This window comes from Desarmillaria tabescens (genome assembly GCF_030435595.1).
Source record: "Desarmillaria tabescens strain CCBAS 213 chromosome Unknown EV420scaffold_6, whole genome shotgun sequence".
In the NCBI taxonomy this organism is placed as follows: Eukaryota; Fungi; Basidiomycota; class Agaricomycetes; order Agaricales; family Physalacriaceae; genus Desarmillaria; species Desarmillaria tabescens.
Genome location: NW_026848305.1, coordinates 455058 through 478843, shown reverse-complemented (window position 1 = coordinate 478843; position 23786 = coordinate 455058). Strand labels below are relative to the sequence as shown.

General features: G+C 48.8%; 10 protein-coding genes across 10 annotated transcripts; 4 read left to right on the top strand and 6 right to left on the bottom strand.

The window, feature by feature from the left end:
* Positions 1–37: 37 nt before the first annotated feature.
* EV420DRAFT_1515980 (uncharacterized protein) lies at positions 38–1804 on the bottom strand. Its single transcript, XM_060471915.1, has 10 exons — positions 1555–1804; positions 1465–1498; positions 1343–1410; positions 1243–1286; positions 1099–1185; positions 916–1045; positions 707–859; positions 597–652; positions 407–545; positions 38–355 (listed from the first exon to the last, which is right to left on the bottom strand). The coding sequence occupies exons 1-10, from the start codon at positions 1746–1748 to the stop codon at positions 232–234; spliced, it is 1029 nt and encodes a 342-aa protein (XP_060335470.1). The 5' UTR covers positions 1749–1804; the 3' UTR covers positions 38–231.
* Positions 1782–3050, top strand: EV420DRAFT_1744753 (uncharacterized protein). Its single transcript, XM_060480107.1, is given in 4 exon segments — positions 1782–1841; positions 1898–2043; positions 2063–2722; positions 2773–3050. The coding sequence occupies 3 exon segments, from the start codon at positions 1903–1905 to the stop codon at positions 2983–2985; spliced, it is 1014 nt and encodes a 337-aa protein (XP_060335469.1). The 5' UTR covers positions 1782–1841; positions 1898–1902; the 3' UTR covers positions 2986–3050.
* Positions 3051–3076: 26 nt separating this feature from the next.
* EV420DRAFT_1037681 (uncharacterized protein) lies at positions 3077–4086 on the top strand. Its single transcript, XM_060465457.1, has 7 exons — positions 3077–3308; positions 3371–3400; positions 3450–3548; positions 3604–3633; positions 3684–3833; positions 3885–4020; positions 4071–4086. The coding sequence occupies exons 1-6, from the start codon at positions 3171–3173 to the stop codon at positions 3939–3941; spliced, it is 504 nt and encodes a 167-aa protein (XP_060335468.1). The 5' UTR covers positions 3077–3170; the 3' UTR covers positions 3942–4020; positions 4071–4086.
* A 47-nt stretch (positions 4087–4133) lies between these two features.
* EV420DRAFT_1037692 (Bestrophin, RFP-TM, chloride channel-domain-containing protein) lies at positions 4134–7027 on the bottom strand. The gene is made up of 16 exons (XM_060465458.1): positions 6549–7027; positions 6449–6497; positions 6324–6392; positions 6232–6274; positions 5978–6184; positions 5897–5928; positions 5786–5841; positions 5322–5732; positions 5083–5269; positions 4975–5031; positions 4888–4921; positions 4816–4836; positions 4755–4757; positions 4566–4705; positions 4497–4507; positions 4134–4442 (listed from the first exon to the last, which is right to left on the bottom strand). Exons 1-16 carry the CDS (start codon positions 6819–6821, stop codon positions 4182–4184), a joined length of 1854 nt encoding a protein of 617 aa, XP_060335467.1. The 5' UTR covers positions 6822–7027; the 3' UTR covers positions 4134–4181.
* Positions 6888–8244, bottom strand: EV420DRAFT_1515970 (eukaryotic porin/Tom40). The gene is made up of 6 exons (XM_060471914.1): positions 8101–8244; positions 7673–8047; positions 7341–7621; positions 7228–7289; positions 7072–7175; positions 6888–7019 (listed from the first exon to the last, which is right to left on the bottom strand). The coding sequence occupies exons 1-6, from the start codon at positions 8134–8136 to the stop codon at positions 6990–6992; spliced, it is 888 nt and encodes a 295-aa protein (XP_060335466.1). The 5' UTR covers positions 8137–8244; the 3' UTR covers positions 6888–6989.
* Positions 8245–8393: 149 nt separating this feature from the next.
* Positions 8394–9545, bottom strand: EV420DRAFT_1618260 (metalloprotease; the record flags this gene model as incomplete). The annotated part of the gene is made up of 6 exons (XM_060475318.1): positions 8394–8500; positions 8554–8668; positions 8725–8989; positions 9042–9170; positions 9227–9385; positions 9451–9545. 6 exons carry the CDS (start codon positions 9543–9545, stop codon positions 8394–8396), a joined length of 870 nt encoding a protein of 289 aa, XP_060335465.1.
* A 1720-nt stretch (positions 9546–11265) lies between these two features.
* Positions 11266–13597, bottom strand: EV420DRAFT_1302618 (SSrecog-domain-containing protein). The gene is made up of 6 exons (XM_060468423.1): positions 13510–13597; positions 13284–13459; positions 13125–13230; positions 12360–13074; positions 11878–12308; positions 11266–11825 (listed from the first exon to the last, which is right to left on the bottom strand). The coding sequence occupies exons 1-6, from the start codon at positions 13559–13561 to the stop codon at positions 11383–11385; spliced, it is 1923 nt and encodes a 640-aa protein (XP_060335464.1). The 5' UTR covers positions 13562–13597; the 3' UTR covers positions 11266–11382.
* A 31-nt stretch (positions 13598–13628) lies between these two features.
* EV420DRAFT_1515965 (actinin-like protein) lies at positions 13629–16693 on the top strand. Its single transcript, XM_060471913.1, has 17 exons — positions 13629–13801; positions 13851–13941; positions 13997–14006; positions 14068–14193; positions 14243–14321; positions 14378–14494; positions 14550–14607; positions 14663–14725; positions 14773–14872; positions 14925–15022; positions 15073–15380; positions 15431–15536; positions 15586–15792; positions 15848–15994; positions 16045–16125; positions 16186–16257; positions 16307–16693. The coding sequence occupies exons 1-17, from the start codon at positions 13746–13748 to the stop codon at positions 16451–16453; spliced, it is 1866 nt and encodes a 621-aa protein (XP_060335463.1). The 5' UTR covers positions 13629–13745; the 3' UTR covers positions 16454–16693.
* A 186-nt stretch (positions 16694–16879) lies between these two features.
* Positions 16880–19022, bottom strand: EV420DRAFT_1618257 (uncharacterized protein; the record flags this gene model as incomplete). Its single annotated transcript, XM_060475317.1, has 5 exons — positions 16880–17059; positions 17114–17320; positions 17372–17494; positions 17547–17665; positions 17720–19022. 5 exons carry the CDS (start codon positions 19020–19022, stop codon positions 16880–16882), a joined length of 1932 nt encoding a protein of 643 aa, XP_060335462.1.
* A 2944-nt stretch (positions 19023–21966) lies between these two features.
* Positions 21967–23661, top strand: EV420DRAFT_1760387 (uncharacterized protein; the record flags this gene model as incomplete). The annotated part of the gene is made up of 9 exons (XM_060480619.1): positions 21967–22196; positions 22246–22330; positions 22391–22510; positions 22562–22596; positions 22647–22703; positions 22767–22944; positions 22998–23318; positions 23376–23581; positions 23640–23661. The coding sequence occupies 9 exons, from the start codon at positions 21967–21969 to the stop codon at positions 23659–23661; spliced, it is 1254 nt and encodes a 417-aa protein (XP_060335461.1).
* Between the last annotated feature and the right edge of the window lie 125 nt (positions 23662–23786).

Below are 23786 nucleotides of genomic sequence, written 5' to 3'. Positions count from 1 at the left end.
CAGCTAGCTGTGATGGACGAAAACAGTTGGCCAGCATTCCGTTCGATTACGTCACCATCATGACTTTGTTTTTCACTTCACTGAGTGAGCACTGAAGCAAGTACTGAGGCTTCAGCGTCGGCATAACAAATGCCAACTGACGCATATACTGATCGCCACCGAGTATTACATGTAAATTGGACCGCCTCTATCATACTTTAATGTTGTACGACTTGACAAAATTCTACACCTCTATATCGGTCGCTCATAATTCAATCTCTCTGTCCGCTTCCACACTTCACGCACCAGTGCCTCCTGCTGTGTCCTTGGAGAACGTCCCTGGGCATCTTCAGAACATGCGCGTATGGCAAGGTATCTGCAACCACAGATCAACTATATGGATGGTCGACAAGAAGGTTAAACTCACCGCCGCCCTCCCAAGTTAGCCATTGGGATAGCAGGACTCGTGTCTGAAAGACCGTCCGGTGGATTCGAATCTACGACGATACCACCAGTCTGTAAAAGGATGGCTATGCCCGCACAGACGTCCCATTCCCAACATCCCGCTACGAGAGATTGTCATATATGGCTAGATCAAAGTGTAAGAGCAAACTGACCTTCGAACATGATATCGCCTTGACCAGAAGCGACATACACCATATCGAGGGTTGAACTGCGATGAAACAGCTTCAATTTCGTATACTAGTAGACTGGTGTAAGAACTGACCTTCCAAGACTCCTTAAGCCGTGAACCATACCACCCTTACCTCCCCGGCCACCTATCTCTGTAGCCATGTTAACAAAATTGGTGGACTTTTTCGTGAGGTTTGACTGAGGGTTATCTCTGCGATCCTTGCCCCATTCACCAAAAAATAAGCACCTAAGGGATCATCGATAATCAGCGACGAAGGAATGCTACCGTTGTTAATAACGTACCCCTTTGGCGCACTCTTTGGAAGTGGTGGTGGAGGGTTTATGATGGGTAGAGGCGTTAGTGGACCGTTAGGCCCAAACTCTGAGATCCAGGCGCCACCTTGGGGGTGGTGTATCGCAGAATAAAGGGTTCCTATATATACTATCAGCGAAAATGTGATGACTGACAATGACAGTCGAACGAACCTTCTCCCCCTAGGAACGGAGCGAATACAACGCCAACGGTTGGTACGGAATTAAGACAGAAACCGATAGATATCGCTGTCATCGGGACTGTTGGATCAAGATTACGTTTTAGTCCGTGATCTCGTCAAAGGAGGACCTTCCTACACATATGGACCATGTTAACGGTCCCATCTATGGGGTCGACAATCCTTAGGCACGAATCATGAGATTACGGGTCATGATACGAATCACGGAGAGTGCTTACCATGTCGGACCATCCTTCAGAAGAAATCTTTTTTCCTCTCCAGCGGAATAGGATTCTTCCCCAATAAACTATCGTAATCTCCGATGAGCAGACGACTCCGAGCAGAAAGATTATCTACCTACAGCGTGGTCTGGATATTCAATCAGTACCGAATCACTGTGCATTGATATCTCAGCATCTTCTTGACGAACCCCATGAGAATATCTACTCACTGTATTAGTTTCTCTACGCCTTCGTCAGCGGCGGTTACCAGATCCACAGAGTTCAACTTCTCCCGCGTCGCCAAGACGTATCTCTGCCGACGGATCTGGTCTTCACGGAGGTACCGCCCAGCGCGTCGGGCGAGGTCGCAGGCAAAATCGTGCAGTTTCTGGAGGTCCTGGATGGTGAACGTCGTGGTGGTCATAATCACGATCGTGGTTCCCAGTCCGCCGTTTGTAATTCGGACTCTGAGGTTCCTTCCATGTGCCTTTCTTGATTACTACCACCACGCGCCCAGGTATTTTACTCTTCTTCATGCGGCCACACTTGCTCATCGCGGTTGTTATTTCCAAGCCATTATGAGCGATGACAAACCCTCGAAGAGAGTCGTTATCCGCGCTAACAGGGTCCAGACAGAGATATTGAAGGAGGCGTATACCCAGTCTCAGACTGCAAACGCGAAGCAGCTGGAGATTTTGTTTGACCGGACTGGCTTGCACGTTCTTCTTGACTGTTCAGTGTTGTCGCTCATATTTCGTCGTTGACTTTAGGCCAAAGAAGTGGATCACCAACTGGTTCATACGGCAGAGGAAGAAGAATCGCGTCAAGCAGGAAGACGTTTGCTCATTCAAGGCTGAATATCAAGAAACCGTCCTTGATACTGTTACACCGCCCCAGAAACCCGCACAGAAGAGAACCAAGAAAGCTACGCCGGCGAAACAGCTCGTTATTCCCAAACTGGAGTATCCCGATGAAAACGAGATTCAGCTGCTCAGTTCACCGCTATCTGTAGCGAAGGCTTTCCATGCATATAATGAACCGCTCGGCTCTTCGCCATCTACAACTGCATCCGCATCAGCAAACCATTCTTCTATCTCTGCACCTACGCCAGTTTCGACGGCTTCTCTGAACGCCAGTGCCGATTTCAATCAGCCGCCTTGGATTCCTCCTTCTACAGAACAGTCATATATGCTGTATCACCCTCAGTCTCTGTCTTCGCCTTGGCTTTTTGACAGCAAAGAGAACTCCCTGCCTGACTATATGCGTGCCCAGCCCGCTGACTACACTTTCAATACCAATATACCTTCTTCAGTTCTGTGTGCTACGCCTTACGCCCAGGCTTCTGCTATGCAAATGCAAGAGCCATCTTTCATGGCGCAACTTCCGTTTCCCCTTCATGTGCGTTCCCAAATCTATGCCTGATTGTATGCTGACCTTTTGTAATGCAGTACTCTTACCCACCCACCTCGTCATCTTTGGAAGACACTTTAAACCCTCAGCTCACGCCCTTGAAGCACCTCAGCGTCCTCGCCAATCAAAACTACCCTAACGACACCAATGTCCTCTCGTCTTGTCTGTTGGACGAACAACTCGGTCAGAACGACCCATTCCAGGCAGCGATGGGTTTGGTGTACATGTCTCGGCTCGGACTGAACTGGTAGAACTTGTTTTTGGTAGATAATATTGCTTGATATGCTACCTTACTGTCGTGAATAAATGATGTTACTCGTCACCGATGACGGAACCCTGAGCCGTTGGCGGGATTTGAGCCGGTCCTTTCCGTAAGTTACGACTTGTCCTTGACTCGTACATAGACTAGACCAGACTCGTTGCGGTCCCTCTTAAAATGGCCTCTCGCGCGTTCACTTCATCGTTACGCGCTACGCTGAGGCGTACTGCCCTCAACCGCGTCGCCGCCCCCAGCTGCAAGCGATTCAATTCGACCCATGCTTCGTCAGGCCGGTCCAGCGATACCCCTTGGATTGTGCGTCATTTTTGCCTTCTTTCTATCTATGCGTACAAGGGAGAATAATCATACTTCTGTAGATTGGTTCCGCTGTTGTCTTTGGTCCTTTGGTGAGCGGCAGCGTAGGAGGAAGTTGACGTGTCACTGACAAAAACTTAGTTCTTGTACCTCCTCGCGCCCGACGGCAAAAAGAAGGACCACCACCATGCCAAGTCTGAACACAAGCCAGAGCCGGTTGTTGAGGAGAAGGAAGCTGAGGTGCGTTAAGTTTCTGATTGTCTGTGATATGAGGTGAATCAATGATTGTTGGCAGACTCAGGCAGAACCCGAACCCGAACCAGAGGCGCGTCTCCTTTCTAGTCTTTGTTACTGAAGACTTACTGTACAATGCAGGCACCTGCACCCGCAGCTGAAGAATCCACTCCGGAACCTGCGGAGGCAGAACCCGCCGCGGAAACTACCTCTGAGCCTGCAACCATAACAGATGATGAAGGGACTCCCGTATCTGCCGAGGAAGTGAAAGAGTCTATTCAGCAGGCAGAGGTGAGAGAAATCATGTTGTCACTGTTCATCCGCTCATTTTTTTGTTAACAGGCCTCCGATGCTCCCAAGGAGGCTGCAGCTGAGGAGAAAAAGGAGGTGTCTTCTTGATAATGTAGCCGCCTACCTTTACTCCGTCAATATAAAATGCTTTTTGAATGCTTATATGCCGTCGTTCAGAGAAAATAAGGTACTGGATTTTGTTATGGGAACGGTACAGTGTAACTTTATCAGTACTAGTGCGTACGTGGGGTAAACAAAAATGTGGAAGGTATAGTATATATATATAAGCGTAAAATCTAGGTAAAGATAAGATGGAAATATGCAAGTTGATCATACTACCACCTTTCCTTATGCTAACGACGCAATGGAATTCCTCGTAGAACTTCCAAGTCCCTCAATTCTATCATTCAGCTCAAAGTCACTGTCGTTATCCTTGTCAGGATCTTCTGTCAAATAGGCGGTCGTTTCGGTCAGGGTCAAAGAACCTTGTCTGACGGGCTGTTGGCTCTGAGGTGGCTGGAAATAGGCATTTAAACAAGGCGACTTCTTGAGGTTTTCGATGTCGACATGAATTATCTCGCGACAGAACATGTCAAGGTCGAGGTCATTCTAAGTAGTCCATAGGTCAGTATCCAACTTCAAACGGGGCAATGTGATTCCAACCTCGTCATAGCCTGCATGATACCAAATGGTTAGCATCATAAGACATGGATTAGCGTAGTTGTAACATACCGAAAGGTTGCTCGATTTCTTCGCCGGCAGCGAGGAAACCCAGATAAATGAATGCGGCGATGCAAACGCCTGAAACGGTATGCCAGCCAAACGTCGAAACGAGTTGGAAAGGTAGGAAGAAGAGGTATAGCCATACAGTGCTAAAAGTCAGATGAGAAAGGAACCAGGTCACAGCACGGAGAGGCTCACTGTCTGTAACAACCGAAGGCGCATGTTAGCAAAAGAGTAGAACGCCAGCAGCACATCATACCTGATATGCACAGAATACACGCTATACAGTGTGGTGAGATACGATAAACACGAGTAATTCTATAGTACTTACAAAGGCAGGGGTGTCGTCAGGATTGTTTCCAGAGCTGCAACGTGTAAAAGGTTACGGTTGTCAGAACGAGCAAAGTGAATGACGCACCCGACAGAGTATCCTCCATAGAAGCTATCAGTCCAATCATAGACCCAAGACTTGTCCCTATGACATGGATGAGCGTGAACCAAAAAATCCCATAGAGTAACCCCTCACCAGGCACCGTATTCCGATCTTCCAAAACGCTGAACCATTCACTCAAGCACCTCAGAATTTCCAAAGGAAGGTTCTCCCCTCCACCCGCGATTCGGGGACGATGCTTTTTGCCACTAGCAGCAGGTTGGATGGGCCCGCTCCATTTCCTTTGGCTGCTGTCCGCGCCGTATGGATCCTTTCGTAGATCCTATGAAAAAAAAGTATCAGGATTATGATACTTTCAACAAGAAGTAACTAACATTGCTCGGCAGAGATTCAACATAGTCTGCTCTCCTGAACCATCCACGGATGGTGCTGAAAAAACCGGCAAAAGGAATGAGGTCACCAGAGACTCGGTCCATCACATTGTCGCCACTCGTTTGCTGGGATGGCTGGAGCGTTCTGTGTACAGATGAGGAGGAAGCGTTCCGCTTTAGTTGGTGCCGGAGAGAAATGCTCGAAGCCTGCTTGGAAGGGTGGAATGTACCATATGCATTAACAGGTGGGATGACAGGTTCTTGCGTGTCAAGGTTGGGACGTGAAGACGATGAAATGGGTGGGGATAGCTGTGCATGGGGAAGAGATGGGTTGGACGCGATACGATGGACCCTAGAAGGAACAAGAAGAGCGGTGGTCATGGCCGCAGCCTTTTGCTCGGCTGGATGTTCGCGCTGGATACGATAGGTTTAAAATGGAGATCTTTGGATAGGTGCATTCTACGTACATCATGAAGAGGTAGAACGAGATCGTAGAGATCGTCATAATAGATTCCAAGTTCGCCTGGTATCCTGGCAGATTAGATTCTCAGTACAGCACTGGATGTAAGAGACAGTACCTCTGATATGGTGCTTCGTGGCCACAGCGAACCTAGGAAAACATCTTAAACTTGTATACGTCAGAAAGCAGAAGAGCTTACGCTTCCACAAGATCCAACGCCATCCTTTTTTCTGTCATGACCTTGATCATCTCCTCAGGCGACCGATTAGTCCGACCAGACTCAATTTCCTGAGGCGTTTTTGGCGCCAAGCGAGGGGGAACATGAAACCAAACGAGGCGGCCCATGGTACGAGCATATTTAATGACATCAGACCAGCATGTTCTCCCCATCCAATAGCGATCATAACTAGGAAAGATATCAGATTGTACTCCTTATGTACAGCGGAGGCTTACCCGCTCATAGCACGGTATGAGATCACAAAACCGATGACGACACCTGCAACACATACATAAGAACACTCCCCCACGAAGGAGAGAACACGCACCAAGAACCGTGAGCATAATATTAGGGATACTCAAGACCAGGTAATCCTTCAACTGAAGATAGACAACCACTTTGAATACGATATTAATACTTCATATGTCGTCGAGAAATGTGCGATATCCTTACCGGCGGCAAACAGCGTATGGAGGAGTACAGCTGGCCATATACGCCATATCTAGGGGCTGGGTCGGACTTGAGCATCATGGACAGGTGCCAAGCTACGTACCACTGAACCCCGACCAAACGTCCAAGCGACAATACTATAAGCAAGCTCATCCCGTGTATAATCGGTAAACGAGGCCCCATTGGGCTTGACTGCAGGAAGGAGTGTGTGTTTTCCCGTCAAGGAACGTTTTGCAGGGCCACGGTCGGTATTCGCCATTTTGAATAAATTGACGCGAGAAAGAGAGAATGAAAGAGGAAGAAAATAAAAGGTGGTAGTTGACGCGGAAAGACGAAGGTGACGGACGAGCGCTGATATGAATAATACAGCGCTCATAACCACATGACGATCGCATCACGATCATAAATTGGATGGGAAAATCAGACCATACGTTTTCACACCCCCAGACTTCCGTAAAAATATTTATATGAGCATGCGTTACACTGAAAGAATCGTAGATGTTCCGGTAACCGCTCTCATCCTCAACTGCCGTCCTTCTTTTATCTATGATTCGAAAGTGAAGCTTGCACCAACCTTGGTGGATATCAGCGTCAGGAGTCAATGGAGACAGCGGACCAAAACAAACCTTGTGCGAGGGGCCACCGGTTGCGGTAGTGTCGTTCAGCTTTTGGGTGTCAAGGGCAAGACCGAAGGATGCCTTGAAACCCGGACGAATGTTCTGAACATAGCCTGTATCGCAGGGCGTTGAGTACGACATAGGATTATCAAGTGATGATCTTACCAAGGGCAAGGACACCAGAGTTGTTAATCTTGGCCTTGAACGCAGTGTTGGCATCGAGGTAACTAAATATAAATTAGGGATCTGCACCTAACCCTGAATGATGAAATACTCACGTCTTAGCACCCACTTCAAGTGCAACACCGCCGTAAGTCGCCTTGGTGTCATAAACAGCCTTGGCACCAGCCTCAACGTCGGCGTTGACGCGGTGGTAGTAGCTGGCAGAGAAGGTGTTCAAGTTGTTGAGACCGTGAATGGTGACAGCGTATTCGGGTGCATTGTATCCAACGGCGGCGGCGTATCTGGTGATGTTGCCCTCGGTCACGTTGTAGGCGCACTCAGCACCGACAAGGAATCCGTCGCGGCCAAGGACGGTATCAGCGGTGAAGGTGGGTCCCTACATCGAAAAAGGATAAGAACGCGAAAATAAGCACAGAGGTTGACCGGCCTTATACACGTCAAGAGCAGCACGAGTGTGGACGCCCGACTGCTTGTAGGCAGCATTGATAAGAGCCGACTTGTTGCCCTTCTCGGGCTGGAGAGTCGTGTTCAAGTCGAGCTTGAGGCCCTTGGCAATCTGGTTCTCAATCTCGAACTGGGATTTGAGGACGTTGGCAGTGGTCCAGGTCTGCGTGAAGGTGAAACCATGCTTGCGGTTGGTGTATTTAGACTCGATGTCTCCATTGATGATGTTTGACTTGTTGTCCCTGTTACCGCCGACCTTGAACACGACGCCTGAGGGAGTCTTGGTCTTGACCTCGAGAGTCGCGCCAGAGAAAGGGAAATCTTTGGTCAGAAGGTCGTTCGACGACTTTCCGAGATCCTGAGAGCCACGCGCATCGATAATAAATTCGAGAAAGAGGTGAAAATAAATACCTTCCAGGAGGGTGGGACAGGCTGAGGGAGAGACATGACGGTACTGAAGAAAAAAAGGTAAAGGGAGGAAAGAGACGTGGATTGACGAACGTGGGAAATCGGAGCACGTTGGGTCAATTTTGCCTCCGATTCCGCATCGTTCCCGCACGGATCCTTACGTCTCAACTCGGCAATTCACTGAAGAAGTCTTGCCTCAACACACCAAGACGTTGAAGCTCGGCACAAAAATGGTATTGAAAGGAATGTGCATTGTCGACAAAGGTATAACCTCTTTGAAAAATTAAAAAAATTGCTCAGAAAGCGATTCCACGATACGTTCGCATTTGGTCCTGTAGACGCGTAATCTGACCATCAGTGAACTCCGTCATGCAGGAATCGTATGAATAATCCATGTAGTTGTCTGCAAAAGCATGCTAGAATCAGCTGGAATAGAGGTATTTGCCAAGTACTTACGGACGGGATCAACTCCATCACCAGAGCAGGTATCGCGGTTCGTCGGGCATCCTTGTGCGGGAGACTCCTCTGCCGGAGTATCGTCGACATCGTCACCATCACCATCGCATCCCCCCTGATGAATACATATTTAAATAACTTGTCATGTGAACAAGGTGATTCAAGCGTTACCTGGAAGGTATGGTATAGCCCAACCCAATGGCCGGTCTCGTGCGTTAGCGTCTGACCTTCATTGTAATTTTGGGTGGAACCTCCAGGGAGTGAGGAAAAGAGGATAACAACACCATCGTCCTCTGGGGCACTCTCATAGTCCGAAGGGAAGGTTGAGAAACCCAGGAGACCTGCACCACTACCTGACTCAAAACCGACAGTATAGACATTCAGTGTAGCAGCGTCTCCTTGGCGAAGTTGTTGCTTCATTTCGGTTTGTGAAGATCTGTCGACATCGTCAAGAGGGTAACCCACAACAAGTGTATTTCAAGACTCACTCATCCGGACCAACATTTGAGAACCAGTCGGAGTTATTGACATATGAAGTGTTGGCAAGCGTAAACGAAAGTCCTGAGTTTGTATAAGCAGCGTTTAATACGTCTATCTGATCAGATATTTGGGTATCACTGATTAGTCCAGTCAGAAGCGGCTCACAAAATGAAAGAATAGAGTAGATGCTCACGGGACGTAACCGCCCGCCTCTGTCTGGTCCGAGTAGATGACATGAAATTGAATATCGATAATCGCATCAGACCCGTTCTGGGTCTTCAAGACTTTGTTGTTCCTAAAGTGGGTCTCCGCAGCTAGGATCCTCTCATCACTAATAAAAGTTCCGCAACGACTATTATTGACACCACGTCCGAGTCAGTTCGGATTCATGGATAAAGAATGTAGAATTCGACGCACGAAATCGTCTGTCGAGGCTTCACCGGTCCGACGAAGGGGTTCCCAAAGACCACAGAAGAGCCAACAAGAAGCGAGAGCGCGACTGTGCTGAACATGATCAAATAGATTCACGTTAAAAACGAGGGACAAGTCAAGGGTAGAACCAGGAGGTTCGATACTTGCAACCAAGAAGCATGCCAGCCTTCTTATACTGTTGATCGTTGACGCGTTGCTATACAGCTGTCATTTTGGCTGAAAAATCGATGTGTTGCAGGGGACATCGCCACGAGGAAGAGCTCCATGGGCGCGTTGACGATCGTAGCGAACCTTGCGTATTGGATGGTCGAAAGGCGAAGCAGGAGCTCTTGGCGACGATAAGGCTTATGGACTTGATATTGCTCTAACGGCATACCGCATGTAGTACCGCGAGAAAACCGTGATTTACTGTCAAAAAGAATGGATGGAGGCAGGCATGACGGAAAAGATTCGCCGACAGTGGCGATCTCCACCGTAGTAACCAAGGTATATGGTGTGATTATGTATGTCCTAGTAGTCAATCATCGATTGTCGTAAGCTTTAGAAAATCGAAGCAAAAAAATCATACATACAGAATATGAAAATCATGTCATGTACGGGTAGGAACCATGTCTGGACCGTGATAAGGTCCCGGTTACAGAGAATATATCCAAGGCATTCCGTGCGACCGGTGCAATCTTTTTATCCGAGCATAAAAAGAGCACAGTATGGCCTGTTTAGAATGTCCGGTGTCCATTGTGACAGAAGAGACTCATGGAAGATGTGGGGAGCGTTCCTGATAATCAGAAATAAAGCATCACTTCTGAACTATGGAATGGAGGGAAACCCAACTTACGCTACTATCGAGGAAGAGACGTACACAAACGTCAAAAAAGTGAAGGTTCATAGTTAAACTGCCCCAAAGTCTCAAGTAATGCACGAGGATCAATGCACGAAAGCTATACAAAGCCCAAGGCCCTCTTCATAGAATGGTACTGGATCCGGATGACGATCCACCAGCTTCAGGCCGTCCCGAACAGTAGCCAATATTGCCACATCGAACGTCCATAAGACTGTCACTGTCAGATGGAGAATGGCATCTAGGTAGATGCATTAGGCTTATCACTGGCTCTCTTGTTTTCCATCCATTTGAAGCAGTCGGGCTTTCAGTGACACTGGCGGTCAAGTCAAAAGATAAGATTCCAAGTAAAGACGTCCCGATCAGCACAAGGTCCAGGGCTCACGCCAGCGACACCGGAATGAATTTGGCTTTGAGGTGCAAAGAAGTAGCCACCTTCTGCGCACCCAAGGTCATATAGCTGAAGCATCGGGAAAGAAATTACCAAGGACGGCAAGTCTGGTGATAATAACGAGTGCTCCCAGCTAAGCGTAGTCGTTTCATCAGGGCTACTCTCTGTGCTTAATACTGCTACGACGTGCCACAACTTGAACCTCAGGCCCGGTCTATTCAACCGTGTGGGACCGGGGGGATGCTAGGCAATAGCAGCTTTTGCGAAACTGCGAACTTGATCCAAAATTCAATTAGTACAGTGAAAATTTTCTTGAATAAGTTAGAGATGGTACCGGTACTTTCAGTTTAAATTTAACTTGAAGCGCATGATCTTGGCAAACAGGTCGAACAACATTTCTGAGGAGTTCGTTATCGGCGTCGTGAATAAACTGATGGCTTTTGCGTTTTGTCTGGCAAGGCGGGGCCCACGGACCGCCCTTACCGTAATATATGAACTGAAACGTGTGTTGTCGTTGAGGATACCCTAAATTAAGTTCTAACAGGTCTTTGTCCGCCTTTGTCTAACCTCTGACAATATACCAACCCGTCAAGGACATCTCTCAGAACATGAAAATGTGAAGGTTTAGCGTACAACAGAGCAAGATATAATTTAAGGCTAGGAATGAACTACGACTACTTGTATTAGATCAGTCGGACGATGTTTTCTGCTTCTTCTTCGGCGGCTCCGATGCCTCTCCTTCCTTCTTCTTAGGCTTCGGTTTGGGTCTGGGCTTTTCGTCAACATCCATGGCGTCTCCGTCACCATCAACCTTGGATTTAGCTTTGGGCTTGGGCTTTGGTTTCAGCTTCGGTTTGTCCCCATCAACATCCATAGCATCGTCAGCTTTCTTCTTCTTCTTCTTCGGCTTGGGTGCCTCCTTCTCTCCAGCCTCGTTATCATCCTCAGCATCGCTCCCGTCTTCCTTTGCCTTCTTTTTGGGAGCACCGTCTACGCCTTTCACTTTCTTCTTCATCTTTTTCTTCTTAAAGTCTCGATCCCCGCTGGCATCAGAGGCGGTTGCTGCCCCACCCTCAGACGAATCGCTTTCTGTTGGAGAACCCGAATCGGAGGAGGAAGCTTCGAAGGATTCTTGTATGGAGATAAGCGACGCTGAGATATTCGAATGAAGACAAAAACTCACCATCAGACTCGCTATCGTCGTCGTCGTCACGGTTCCTTGACACCTTCTTGGGTGCATCAACATCCGAGTCGACACTACGCATAGACTCATCGTCGTCGTCATCATCACCAACAGCGGCAGACAATAACAGCTCCGCGTCTGGCACTTGTTCGTTCTTGATCTTAATCCTCTTGTCTTTAAGGTAGGTCTGCGTGCTTTCTTGTTCCTCCTTGTTGATAGACGTGAACGTGTATTCAGGACCGTTTTTTGTGACAATCCGAAGATCGAATGTCCTCGCAGCTGTTGCGACACGGGAGAAAAAGACTTGATGAATGTCGGACAGTTCGACAAGCGTTGGCTGTTTGGAAACGAAAAATATGTATTTTTCAAGCAAGAAGAGGTCTCCCTGTGTGGCTTTGAGATTCGCTTTAATGCCAGGATGACCGTCGCGGCTATAAAATGTAAGGATGAAAAGACAGGAATACAGTGACAGTGATCCTCACCTCTGGAAGCTCCCAGCACCAATTATCTTCTTCCCAGAGAGCGCACGGAACAAGCTTGATACAACCTCGAACGTAGGATCTTCATAGCTCTTCTTCAGCCGGTCATATTTCTCGATATCCTCCTCTGACATGTTCAATTCTGCCGTGATCTCCTCCTCGCGAGTGAACTGCATGACGAGATATGGGTACCGCGTCTGTCCCTGGCGGATGGGATCATTGAGACCCAAAATGAAGAGGACGTGCTGATCATCCTTGGGTAAGAGGAAGAGACGCGATATACTGGAGTAGACGATCTTATAGTCATAGGTCTTACCACGCAGTCGCAAGAACCCAGTGTACATATCGACGTCATATCGTCCTCGAGGAGTGAGCACAAGCACTTCGTCGAAGCTGAGAATAATGTCGGCGGAGGGGGCTCCAATCTCTGCCTTCTCCTTTACTAAGTCGTGGAAGACCTGAGCAGCGCTCTGCTCCTCTGCGTCATCTTCGTCATCCGACTTTTGGGACCCGTTCTCAGACCCTTTCACTTTAGGTTGAGTGCCAGGAACAAAAAAGCGGATTTCTGTCAACTCGTCTACTGCATGTTTAGACTTCGAGGTTCCCGGAGTGAATTCGAGCGCGACTTCGGTGCGAGCGGCGATATTGGAGTTGTTAACTTGCTGCAGATTCAGCATAAATGCCGTTCTATCTGCAACCATAAATGCAAGCTCATTGCCTACGTGATGGTGTCAATGCTGTACAAAATTGAACAGACTAGCAGCGAACCTTGGAAGTCCGTCACGCCCCAGTTCCAGCCTCTCAGCGACACTTCCTTGGTCTCCAGCGTGATGTTGAAATGTTTTCGCATGAGTGCCTCAACTTTATCATGATCCTGATAACGCATCAGCATGATAATACACCAGAAAAACACAGCTAATATCCTACCTCTCGCATGAAGCCGTCAAAGGTCTCTTTCTTGTGACCAGCTAGGCCGACTCGGAGCTGAAAATTGCGAGCGACGCGCAACCACTGAGCCCACTTGATTTCTGGGGCCTGCATCGCAGTTACGCCTTCCGACTCCACACCTTTCCAAGCCATGCCGGTCGCTGCGACACGAAATTCTGGGAAATTTGTCAGCGGTACCACCACACAGAACAAGGCCTAAACGTACTGCCAATCTCCTGCGACGTGCCATGGAAAATCCTGTCGAACTGGGTCGTCATTGTGCACCGCGGTGATGGTGGTCAAGAGTCAAGAACACGGCGCGTGACGGACTTTGAAAAAAGCCTGGACGCGTGACGCATTTGGACACATTTCGTCTTCTGCCTCTTTCTCTCATCTTTACTTACGAGCTCACTTTTCGTTCGGATACTCTACACCCAAATAATTGTTACTGATTTCTGTGTAATGGAATCCTTGGAGGCGAGGTCGCGCGATGTACAGGAGCGGACGTTCTGCAAATGGTTAGTGGCACAATATTCTTCCTCTCCCCGTCTTCCATTGTCCATGTAGGCTCAATACGAAGCTCGAGCTCAATGGTTATCCGCCCATGTCATCCTTAGTAAAGGACCTATCTGATGGCGTTCGGCTCATCCAGCTCATGGTGTGTGCTTGATTGTGATGGATCTTCGTAACGAATGGTTCGAGGATGGGAACAGGAAATCATGGGTGCGTCCTACGACCATTAATGAGGCCAATTCTTATCGTATTAACTTCTACGATTTCTCAGGTGACGTGTCTCTCGGTCGATACAATAAGGCTCCCCGAATGCGAATCCAAAAGGCCGAAAATGTTAACAAGGCTTTGGAATTTATCACTTCAAGAGGTGTTAAACTCACAAATATTGGGCCGGAGGGTGCACCAAAATATTTCTTTGGTGATGTCCAGCTCACCTCAGAATTCAGATATTATCGATGGGAACCTGAAACTCATACTCGGGATGATATGGACTCTCATTTTACGATTCACCATTGCGGATATCAGGCGCGTGTCATCACTGCCTTTTTTTCTGCCAGTCTCTTATCTGATACCCACTATAGCGAAGAGGGTCTATCCGCAAAAGAGGGTCTCCTACTCTGGTGTCAGCGAAAGACGGAGCCTTACAAGGAAGTCAACGTGCAAGATTTTTCCCTCAGTTGGTCCGACGGCCTGGCTCTGTTAGTATATAAATGTTGCATCGCGTTCAATACTCTTGCTAATAGTGTCCGCAAGATGTGCTTTGATTCACTGTCATCGACCGGACTTGTTGGATTATGATAAACTCGACAAAGTTGGTTACACTGGGCCATTCTACATTCTACAGATGTCTGATGCCAACACTCTAGAGTGACAGACATGCCAATACAAGATTAGCTTTCCAAGTTGCTGCCGACCACCTGAACATTCCGGTATGCAGTTCTCGCCGAGGTTCGACTGTTACTTAGTTACTGGCCAGCAACTTCTCGAAGTGGAAGATTTATGCGACTCAAACCATCCCGATGAACGGAGTGTCATGACTTACATCGCAAGTTTTTTCCACGCCTTTTCATCGATGGGTCTGTCAGTATCCCACTCTACCTGATTCCGCGCTTATCAATATGATTATAGACCAAGCAGAAACTGTATCTCGACGAGTTGACAAATTTGCGGAACTAATGCAATCTGTATGGTTGTCACGCAACGATTATGAGCGCCGCGTTAAACTGGTAAGTGAGCATTCTCTTGCACTGCCGTATCCCTTACGAAACGGTCACAGCTTCTTCGTGCCCTTTCGGAAGTCCAAGCGAAATGGTCGGCAAGTATGTTTTCGGGTACTTACACAGACGCCAAGAGTCACTCCGCTGACTTCACTACTTACAAACAAACCACGAAGCGGACGTGGGTAACCGAGAAACAAGATATAGCAACTTTGTTTGGCAATGTGCAGACAAAACTGAAGACATATGGACTGCGGGAGTACGTTCCTCCCCAAGGTCTCGCTTTGCAAGATCTAGACGAGGCTTGGAAGACTTTGTTGGCATCAGAGGCGCAACGCTCCCGGTCCATCAACGCCCAGATACGGCAGTAAGTGGTTCTCAATGCATGTGATCATCATTAATTTTTTCTTGCTTCAGAATCAAGGAAAGGCTCCGAAAGCAGTTTGCCGATGTTGCGAATGATTTTGAGCGTCGTTTACATCTCATATCATCAGAATTAGCTGCTGTCGATGGTCCTCTTGAAGTATGTCGCATCTTGCTCACGTAACATCGGTGAACCAACTCTCTCTTAGGCCCAACAACAAGAAGTGCAACATATTCAAACTCGAATACCTGCTCTTTCAGAGACGCTAGCTGATGTCGCATCAGCTGAAGCTGAGTGCGCCGCTGCTAACGTCGAAGAGAACGATTATACAGTGTTCACCTGTCAGGATCTAGAATTTGAACTAGAGCTTGTCGTGCAAAGTATTGCTAAAAAGATAGCTTTCATCGATAACCAGGTATGACTCATCGGCGTGAGTACTATAGATCCACTCACCAAAGCCGCTTTACAAGATCGTTTCACGAAATATGACCAACCTCACGCCCGCTCAGCTAGAACAGTTTGAAAGCACGTTCAGGTACTTCGACAGGGACGAGTCGAATACTCTCAATCAGTCAGAAATGACGGCGGCCTTGGCGAGTCTAGGCATTGTGTATTCTGTACGTGCAGTGCTTGTCGATCCTTATCATAACTCAGGTCTGGTATACAGGACGAGGATATGAATTACATATATGACCAAGTGGTACAAGATTACGGGGCTGTGAGCTTCGAGGCCTTCATTAATCTTTTGGTGAATGATGCTGCCTTTTTTCTCTCAGCGTCGACCGACCTTAATTAATTTCTTTCCTAGGTGGACATAACAGAGGATCAGACGTCTCCCGAGCAACTACGTGAAGCTTTCCGCGGGATTGCTTCCGACAAGGTCTGCTTAGTCTCCCTCTGACAAAATTCCGCGCTCATCGTACTTGCAGCTCTTCGTAACAGAATTAGACTTGCGCATTGCCCACCTTCCGGCATCGTCTGTAGACTACTTGAAGGAAGTCATGCCAAGTGTACGGAACGAGGCGGGAGAACCAGAATACGATTACGAGCGGTGGCTGGATGACGTTTTTGCATAGACTGTATAAGTATTAGTAGATGTAGGAGTAAGGGTAGGGACGTAAGTTCGTTCAGACCGGGACCAGTGTTTTAGATTGCTTTTATTAGGCGACTAGGCCGAATTCAGAGCAGGTATCTCTGTCGATGAGTAGTGTATTTACTTTCTATTTCTACTTACCGTATGTCTATTTACAGCAAGCTCCTTGTTAGCGTTATGCAGAACTTTATAAAGATATTAGACAACTTTCTTTCCTTGTCGTGTCCTTAGAGTATAGCATTCATTATTCGCTTTTTTTCTTTACTGGTATAACAAATCCTTTTACAACAAAAATCTAATACTTGCCATGGAGTCGGCAGGGAAAACGAATGATAGTAAGGATACAAAGTCTACAGCGCATAGGCAGTAGGGTGGATAGGTAGGCATGTCAATATCATAGTTGTCGTGATCATATACCGTTCTGCTGCTTGCGCAGCAGCGAACCGGGTTCAAACACATCCGTCGTACCAACATTCACAAGCGGCTGCTGGACAGGACGACCAGTTCCTTTCCGCGTCCCAGCCCGGGACAGCCCAGTAGTGGTCTTTGGGTTAAACAGAACGTTACGTTCCTGATGCAGGACATAGGACTACAAAAAGGAGGGTTAGACCTATCAATCAGACGGATAACCATAGGCACTCACACGAGCAAGAAAGATCCTCTCCATCCATCGATCCCCATCATTCTTGTTACAAGAAAAGACATGTAGATAGTCTGCAGTATTCTCAAAGAGTGATAAATTGTCGGTAGATTTCAGAGCGAAGACGAAGGCTTTAGGTGCCTTATGTAGTCGGGTGACGAAGTATGCGTCAAAATTGGATAGGGAACAGAGGAACATCTCGTCTTTGCCCTAATAATAACTGTTCAGATGGTTCACTCGTCTTCAAAGATATCCACTCACGTTGTCGCGCTTAGACAGAAACAAACTATGCTCACGAAGGGATAGCCAACGTTTGGTCCATTTGCCGCGTTTAATTTCCCATTCCACATAGCCAGAATGGAGAGGGGAGACTGACGGAATGGCCTGACAACCATTATTAGAGGCGTTCAAACACTGCAGTAACGACATGACACACCGTACGACGAAGCAACGAAGCCAGAGTTGTCAATTTGAGCACGAAGATGTTTACCATCTTATCCTTGTTCCACGAGGCTTCAACATCGGCGAGAAGCTCAAAGCTTCGGATAGGGCGCTCTAAATGTATCAGTTAGCAGAAGCATATTGTCTGTCACTACTAAATCAACGTACCCATTCCAAAGTCCTGAGCAACCTCCCAAAGCATCCAACCTCCTGTACCAACCCAGCCCTTCAATGAACCCTGCGCTTCCACCATATCAACCACATCTCCAGCATTCGTCGATGCGCCAACCTCGACCATATTGTAACTCTGCCTATCACCAATGAAGATACGCTGCTGCGATACAACACCTTTGACGATAGGGACTGGGACCGAGCCCATCGCTCTCTGTTGCTCCGACGACGTCCTCCCTCCTCCCTTGGTTAACTTGCGTTCCTCAGAATGCCTAGGAAGGGGCGGAATCACATCCTCGTTGCGGTTCTGACTAGGACTCCGCACCCGACTCCGCGCACGAGCAAGCTTCACTTCAGCATCCGGCGGCATCTCGCTATAGGCGCGCGGCGCGTCTTCGTGCGCCCTCGGCCGACTACGTGTTGTAGAGCGGCAGAGCTTTTGCTCCATATCAGCAGGCATCTCGCTGACCACGCGTCGGGAATGAGCTGCTAGGTGCGTATCGTCACGTGGCCGACTACGCGCTCGCGTCGTGGACCTTGAAAGAGGCGCAGGCATAGGCATAGGAATTGATGCATGATCGTCGAACCGCCGCCGCTCCGGTTGGTGGAACGAGCGCATGGGGCGGAGCGTCTTGGCCGCCTTGGGAGGCGACGGACTCCTTATCGCATTGATAGACTCGCCTCGTAGATCCGCAGCCTGCACATGCTGCAAGCGCTGCGTGAGATCCTCAACGGCAAAAGGCATCCGACGAGGAGGCCCTGATACGGTCTGTGTACGAGGCCGCCGGATCGATCTAGAAGCATGCAATGCGGCTTCCTGCGTGCTGGACATCAACTGAGGGGCTGGAGCTGCTGCGCCTGCTGGACGGAGCGTCTCTTGGCGAGCTCTGCGTGCGGCACGCTCCCTCCGTCGCTGGTCCCGTTCCTCCTTTGTCTTCAATCTCAGCGTCTTTTGGGCTTTGAGAGCAGTAGGAATTCGTTGAGCGAGTGGAACGTCGTCGTCTGAATCCCTGGGCTGTGCAGATTTTGATGCTTGTCCATACTCGCCTTCGGAATCATCTTCGCTCTCGGAGGAAGCATCTGAGGATGATGGTGTCGAGAACGATGACCGCATCCCCCTCCTATCGCCGCCTCGGCCGTCGTCCCCCGAGCCACCCCAGCCCCCATTATAGTTTCCACAACCGCGGCCCTTTTCATCATGGCCTCCACCATTTCCGTTACCGTTTGGCGCCCAGCCAGAAAAGTCGGGACGGCGCGTTGGTTCACGCCCTCTGCGATCCCAACCATCACCGTCAACCATTTCGTGAGCCCAGTCGAAGTCGCGTTGCATGATAGTAGAGCGGTGGTCGTGGGGTGTGATCGTATCGACGGATGTGCCCGGCTCAAACATCATCACGTCAGGGTCGCTTATATACATTGATGTGGGTGGAGTGGGGGTACATTCCCAGGAATAAGCATCCGTGATGAAATCGTCGGGAGGAGAATGAAGGACATCGCCTTCGCTCTCAGTGGAAGAAGAGCTTGGGAAACATATGTCACTATGGCTTCCGTCCGGCGAGAGATCGCGGAAACGGGAATCAGGGTAGACTTCGCCTAGGGAAGAATTCGAGGATGTAGACGAAACAGAACGCGAGTGGGAGCTCTGCGAGATACTCGCAGATAGAGTGCGCGAGAGGGCAGGTTGAGTAAGGAGGTCGTCATTTGGTGGTTCTAGGTAAGCCAAGCCTGTATAGTCAAAGCCTACATCAATATCCTCGTCGTCGGGAGACGCGGCGAAGATTTCGCAGTCGTCTTCATCTGAGAAATCGACAAAGTCCGCATTGGCATCGTCGGAAAGTTGAGTGGGAGAGCTAGTAAGGGGAGAATCTGTGATTTGATTTTCAGGGAAATAGCTTTCGGCCATAGCCAAAGTGTCGTGTTCTGGAGTTGGTAGTTTGGAAACGGACTCTTGAGAAGGGGTAGTCGATCCGGACGACTGCGAGTCAGGATGGTCATCCCACGGCTCAAACGGCAATGTTGCGCCCACTCTTCCTCTGCGGACCTGTGGAGAACACGGAGTTAGTTAGGTTAAAGACGGACTATCTGAGACGGCGACACCTTTTTAGACATCACAAAGTTGATTTTGGCAAGCGTGTGCAGGGACGGAAGGGAGGGACGGGGGGCAAAGGCCGGTTTCTGGTGGGCTGGCCGTGCATGAATGATGCCAGACGATGAAGCTCTAGTGATAGAGGGCTGGACTGTGAAAGAAGGCTCTCTGCACTTGGGCGAGAGTGGAGAACGAGGATTAGCCTCTGGAGACTTGGGTGGTGTGACGCGAAGATGTGCCTGCCGGAGTGGAGACGAGAGATTGGCAAACGGGTCGTCATCGAGCAGATCTGAGGGCGGAGAATTCGAATTACGACGAGGCAAAGTCGCGTAGTGAGAAATATCGAGAGAACTAGCTGGATAGAGATAAGAATCAGGCCCAGCGCTGGTAGAGGTAGCAGAGAGAGACGAGGGAGGAGCTGGCTGGAAGGAAGGGACGAAGATAGACTGTAATGAACGACGTTTCTTGGCCATGATATCAGGCTGAACACACGTGGTAGATATGCGTGGATACGAATGCAAGGAAAGGCGCGTCTGTGTGGCGGTCAGTACATGTCGCGAGAGAGTTACGGTGAAATCAGGAATCGCAAGTAGCAACACATATACGATTTCATCGTGCTGCCGTATGCTACCTCCTTCGGGCCAATTTCGCACAAGGCACGCCTACGTAAAACCTTCAAAGGGCAACAACTACTCACCGGCTCGAACGAAAAGTACACGTGCTGCCTCTCTTTCCCCAGTAAAGGCTCCGCGACGGCGATGATACCAAGTACCGGCTTTTGTGGCGTAGGCGCAAAGTCGGGCTCACCGAGTGGTGGATAAGAAAAGAGAAACGCGGTATCCATATCCAGTGGGGGCGGAAACAATGAATGCTAGAAAAAAAAAAGCGGAATACCGGTTTGGTTTGGGAACAGATGTGATGTGAAATAGTTATCTTGGGAATATATTCCTCCCTCGTGATTGCTTTTTCTTGAGCCAGAGGGGTCTGATCGCAAACCTCAGCTGGGAACTTTTTGGTGGTCGTCGTAGGAGGAGAAGGAAAGAGATTTTAGCTCAGTCATTGGCATGGTTCCTTTAGGAGGTTGCCACAGAAATTGCTACCTAATTGGTTGCTACACTGTGCTACGCTACTGTCAAGCAACGCGCAGCTGTAACCTCGTCATTTGTCATACTTCCGCTTCGTTGCATCCGCACCAGCTCGGTTCGTTCCATTTTCTGACATCACCCAGGGTAAGGTACGATCCCTCGAGAGCGGTGCTCATCTTTGATGCAATATCTCCTCAGTGATGATGCAATGCCATAATCCGTGTCAATTTGTAAGATTACTAACATTCCTTTCGGTGAGGAGGTACTAACTGGCTGCTGTGGTCTGGGTTGCGCCCGGCCGAGGACTGCAAGCGAATCCATAGCCCAGCTTAATTAAATAAATTCATTTCATATCTTCAAGATCGAGGGTGCTGGAGTCCGCTGTACTTTGTTTCAGGGACAAAGAGCTTCTTCCCCAGTGTATCTGCTTTATTCCCACCCTGCAGGTTTCACTTTGCTTGGTCGTGTCTACCCAGAGTCTCTAGAGTCTTCTTTTTTTTCCCATTCAGAACTCTAAAAAAAACCCTCGTCTGTATCATAATAATTTCGGAAAACCGCCGGCCCCGAAAACTATTTCTGGGATAAATTATATGACTCGATTGTTTTTCCATGTGCTCATACCGTTGACGCGTATTGCTACGCGCCTATACCTATATTTGTGCCGGCTCAACGTGATCCAGAGCAATTCAGTACAGATCACAACAGATGTAACAGTCTTTGATTAGCATTTTGACAATGTCTTCGTAGACACGTCCCATACGATCCGCCTGCCAAGCCATTCACCATTTTGAGATGCTAATGACTCCTTCGATTGTTGCGCGCCAGTACAATACAAGGAAACGCGCGCACTAGTGTACCATGTTCATGTTCCTGTTCAATGATCGAGGTAACCAAGCAATGAAACTGATCATCCTTCAATATTCAATCATCACATCGAATTTCAGCCCTGACGCAACTCCCCGTCCGGGGTACTAGTACTGATTTAAGTTGTGATTCGCACTTCAAAGTGTATACTGTGTCCGAGCTCGGCCGCTGAAGCGACACTGAAAAGAGGATCGGGATGACGTAATCAAATGCCTCTTGAACTGAACGGCTTCTATTGGGACGAGGAAAGGAGACGGTACTTTCCAAACTCATCCAAACCGCGAATAGACACGCGCCCTAAAGAGCCTATTAACACTTCTACTGCTTCAGCTGCTTTACAAACTTTGACGTCGCGAAAGAGAAGAAAGGTTCCTCAATGGGACCTTACTGATGCCTTACGCAGGTCTGCCACACATGCAGAGAACAGTCGCGTACAACAGTCAGTGTTCGGATAAATTCTGTCTGGCAGCGCCTCTTACAACTGCTAGTGAATTGCTATCCTCAAATATCGCCTCATCTTCTCGTATAATGTCCTCACGGCCGCCCGTGGTCGGTAAAATCACCGCGTTTTGTGTAAGACGCCGAGCCGCTGCTTTGGCTTAGCCGTTCTGACCGTCTAAACTATTTTGCTAGTCTACAGACCTTGATGGCCAGCCTCGTCGGTTTTTAGGAGACGATAGAGGGTTTCTTTACAGCTGTGATCTCTACGACCTGGAATGGGCTCCCCAGTTCAACTTGCACCCTTCTTCCCAGGTATTACGAACGGAATCTGAGTCATTCAGGCCTCTTGTTGACTACTCATAGATATCCTCGATATGCTCCTCTGGGGATTTTTGCATGTGAGCGCACTTGCATCGTGATCATGAACACCTAGCTCATGCCGGCCAAGTGCTACCTGCTTCGGTGCATCCTCAAAAATAGCTGTACAAAACCTGCGGATGCCCATGTACGTTACATGTATTGTGGACAACTCTAAAACTCTAAACGGAACCGATTATGCTAAACCCAGGCGTACTACCCTGCTCACATTGAATCGTGTCCACGACATATGGACGAGCCACCTCCGGGATCGCACTCTTGTCCTCGGTGCTAACAAAAAAGCGGTTCTGCTGCGTGACGTCGAGGCGTCGTCACCCGTGGAGCACCTGCATACGAATAGCGATGTTTTCGCAATCGAACAAAAGGACGTAAGTGTTTTCTATCTTTTCCTTTTTTTGCGCCATGATCTCATACATCCAAGAATCTGATATACACCGGGAGCCGGGGCGGCTCAATTCTGGTATTCGACAAACGAACCACTGACAGAAAGTCTTACGGCCAGAAAATCTTCGAAGGTCGGGTTCGAAGCTCTGTGGTGCATCTTAGTTGTTTCCACGACACGAAGATGTTGGTGAGTCACATGGATGGAACGGTACGTCCCGTATATCGGTCGGTGACTTTTTCTCTTTTCTATGACAACAATTACCTACAGCTCTGCGCCCTTGATCTTCGCTACTCCACCGCGGCAAGAGAACCGATCGTGGAGTTCCGTGGACATGTGAACAGGCTCAGTAGGACATTGGTGAGTACGTTAAGACTGGGTTGGAAATTGGCTGACGACCGTCTGATGGTGGTGTAGGGTGTTGCTGTTGATCCTTGTGAAGATTTTTTGTATGCTGCTGGGGAAGACGGGCGGGTCCGGGGGTGGTCTTTGCGTACTGGGGGTGATGCGTTTTGGAATGTGCCTGGTCCTGGGAGTTTAGAGCCGATTGTCGCGTTGCAGGTGACGAAGGAGAAACGGGATGGAATTTGTTTGTGGGCTGCTGGGGGGAGGGTTCTGGGGAGGTATTATTTGGGGCAGACGCGGTGACTGGAGAACAAGGCGCTGATACAACTAACTTAGGGCAGGAGTATGCGAGACATAGATACCGTGTCTCTAAACAGACCTATCGTGGAAGGGAGGAAAATCTCGACGAAACGTTCCTGGTGACTGGTCCTGAACTTCAGTGAAAACCCTGTTTGTAACAAGGTCGACTGGTGCAGTTTTACC

Bases quoted from the DNA above. Each gene is read 5' to 3' on its own strand.
- EV420DRAFT_1515980 (XM_060471915.1), bottom strand. From the start codon at position 1,748: ATGACCACCACGACGTTCACCATCCAGGACCTCCAGAAACTGCACGAT. The intron at 860-915 runs GTACGTTATTAA...ATGATCCCTTAG, and splicing joins CCAAAGAGTGCGCCAAAGGG to GTGCTTATTTTTTGGTGAAT. The intron at 356-406 runs GTGAGTTTAACC...CTGTGGTTGCAG, and splicing joins GCTAACTTGGGAGGGCGGCG to ATACCTTGCCATACGCGCAT.
- EV420DRAFT_1744753 (XM_060480107.1), top strand. From the start codon at position 1,903: ATGAGCGATGACAAACCCTCGAAGAGAGTCGTTATCCGCGCTAACAGG. The intron at 2,723-2,772 runs GTGCGTTCCCAA...TTTGTAATGCAG, and splicing joins AACTTCCGTTTCCCCTTCAT to TACTCTTACCCACCCACCTC.
- EV420DRAFT_1037681 (XM_060465457.1), top strand. From the start codon at position 3,171: ATGGCCTCTCGCGCGTTCACTTCATCGTTACGCGCTACGCTGAGGCGT. The intron at 3,401-3,449 runs GTGAGCGGCAGC...ACAAAAACTTAG, and splicing joins CTGTTGTCTTTGGTCCTTTG to TTCTTGTACCTCCTCGCGCC. The intron at 3,634-3,683 runs GCGCGTCTCCTT...TGTACAATGCAG, and splicing joins AACCCGAACCCGAACCAGAG to GCACCTGCACCCGCAGCTGA.
- EV420DRAFT_1037692 (XM_060465458.1), bottom strand. From the start codon at position 6,821: ATGAGCGCTGTATTATTCATATCAGCGCTCGTCCGTCACCTTCGTCTT. The intron at 6,393-6,448 runs GTAAGGATATCG...TCGTATTCAAAG, and splicing joins CCATACGCTGTTTGCCGCCG to TGGTTGTCTATCTTCAGTTG. The intron at 5,032-5,082 runs GTGAGGGGTTAC...TCCATGTCATAG, and splicing joins AGATCGGAATACGGTGCCTG to GGACAAGTCTTGGGTCTATG.
- EV420DRAFT_1515970 (XM_060471914.1), bottom strand. From the start codon at position 8,136: ATGTCTCTCCCTCAGCCTGTCCCACCCTCCTGGAAG. The intron at 7,622-7,672 runs GCCGGTCAACCT...TTTTCGATGTAG, and splicing joins CTGCTCTTGACGTGTATAAG to GGACCCACCTTCACCGCTGA. The intron at 7,176-7,227 runs GTAAGATCATCA...CCTGCGATACAG, and splicing joins CTCTGGTGTCCTTGCCCTTG to GCTATGTTCAGAACATTCGT.
- EV420DRAFT_1302618 (XM_060468423.1), bottom strand. From the start codon at position 13,561: ATGACGACCCAGTTCGACAGGATTTTCCATGGCACGTCGCAGGAGATT. The intron at 13,460-13,509 runs GTACGTTTAGGC...CAAATTTCCCAG, and splicing joins CACGTCGCAGGAGATTGGCA to AATTTCGTGTCGCAGCGACC. The intron at 13,075-13,124 runs GTTCGCTGCTAG...ACCATCACGTAG, and splicing joins GGGCGTGACGGACTTCCAAG to GCAATGAGCTTGCATTTATG.
- EV420DRAFT_1515965 (XM_060471913.1), top strand. From the start codon at position 13,746: ATGGAATCCTTGGAGGCGAGGTCGCGCGATGTACAGGAGCGGACGTTC. The intron at 14,495-14,549 runs GTTAGTATATAA...AGTGTCCGCAAG, and splicing joins TGGTCCGACGGCCTGGCTCT to ATGTGCTTTGATTCACTGTC. The intron at 14,608-14,662 runs GTTGGTTACACT...CCAACACTCTAG, and splicing joins ATTATGATAAACTCGACAAA to AGTGACAGACATGCCAATAC.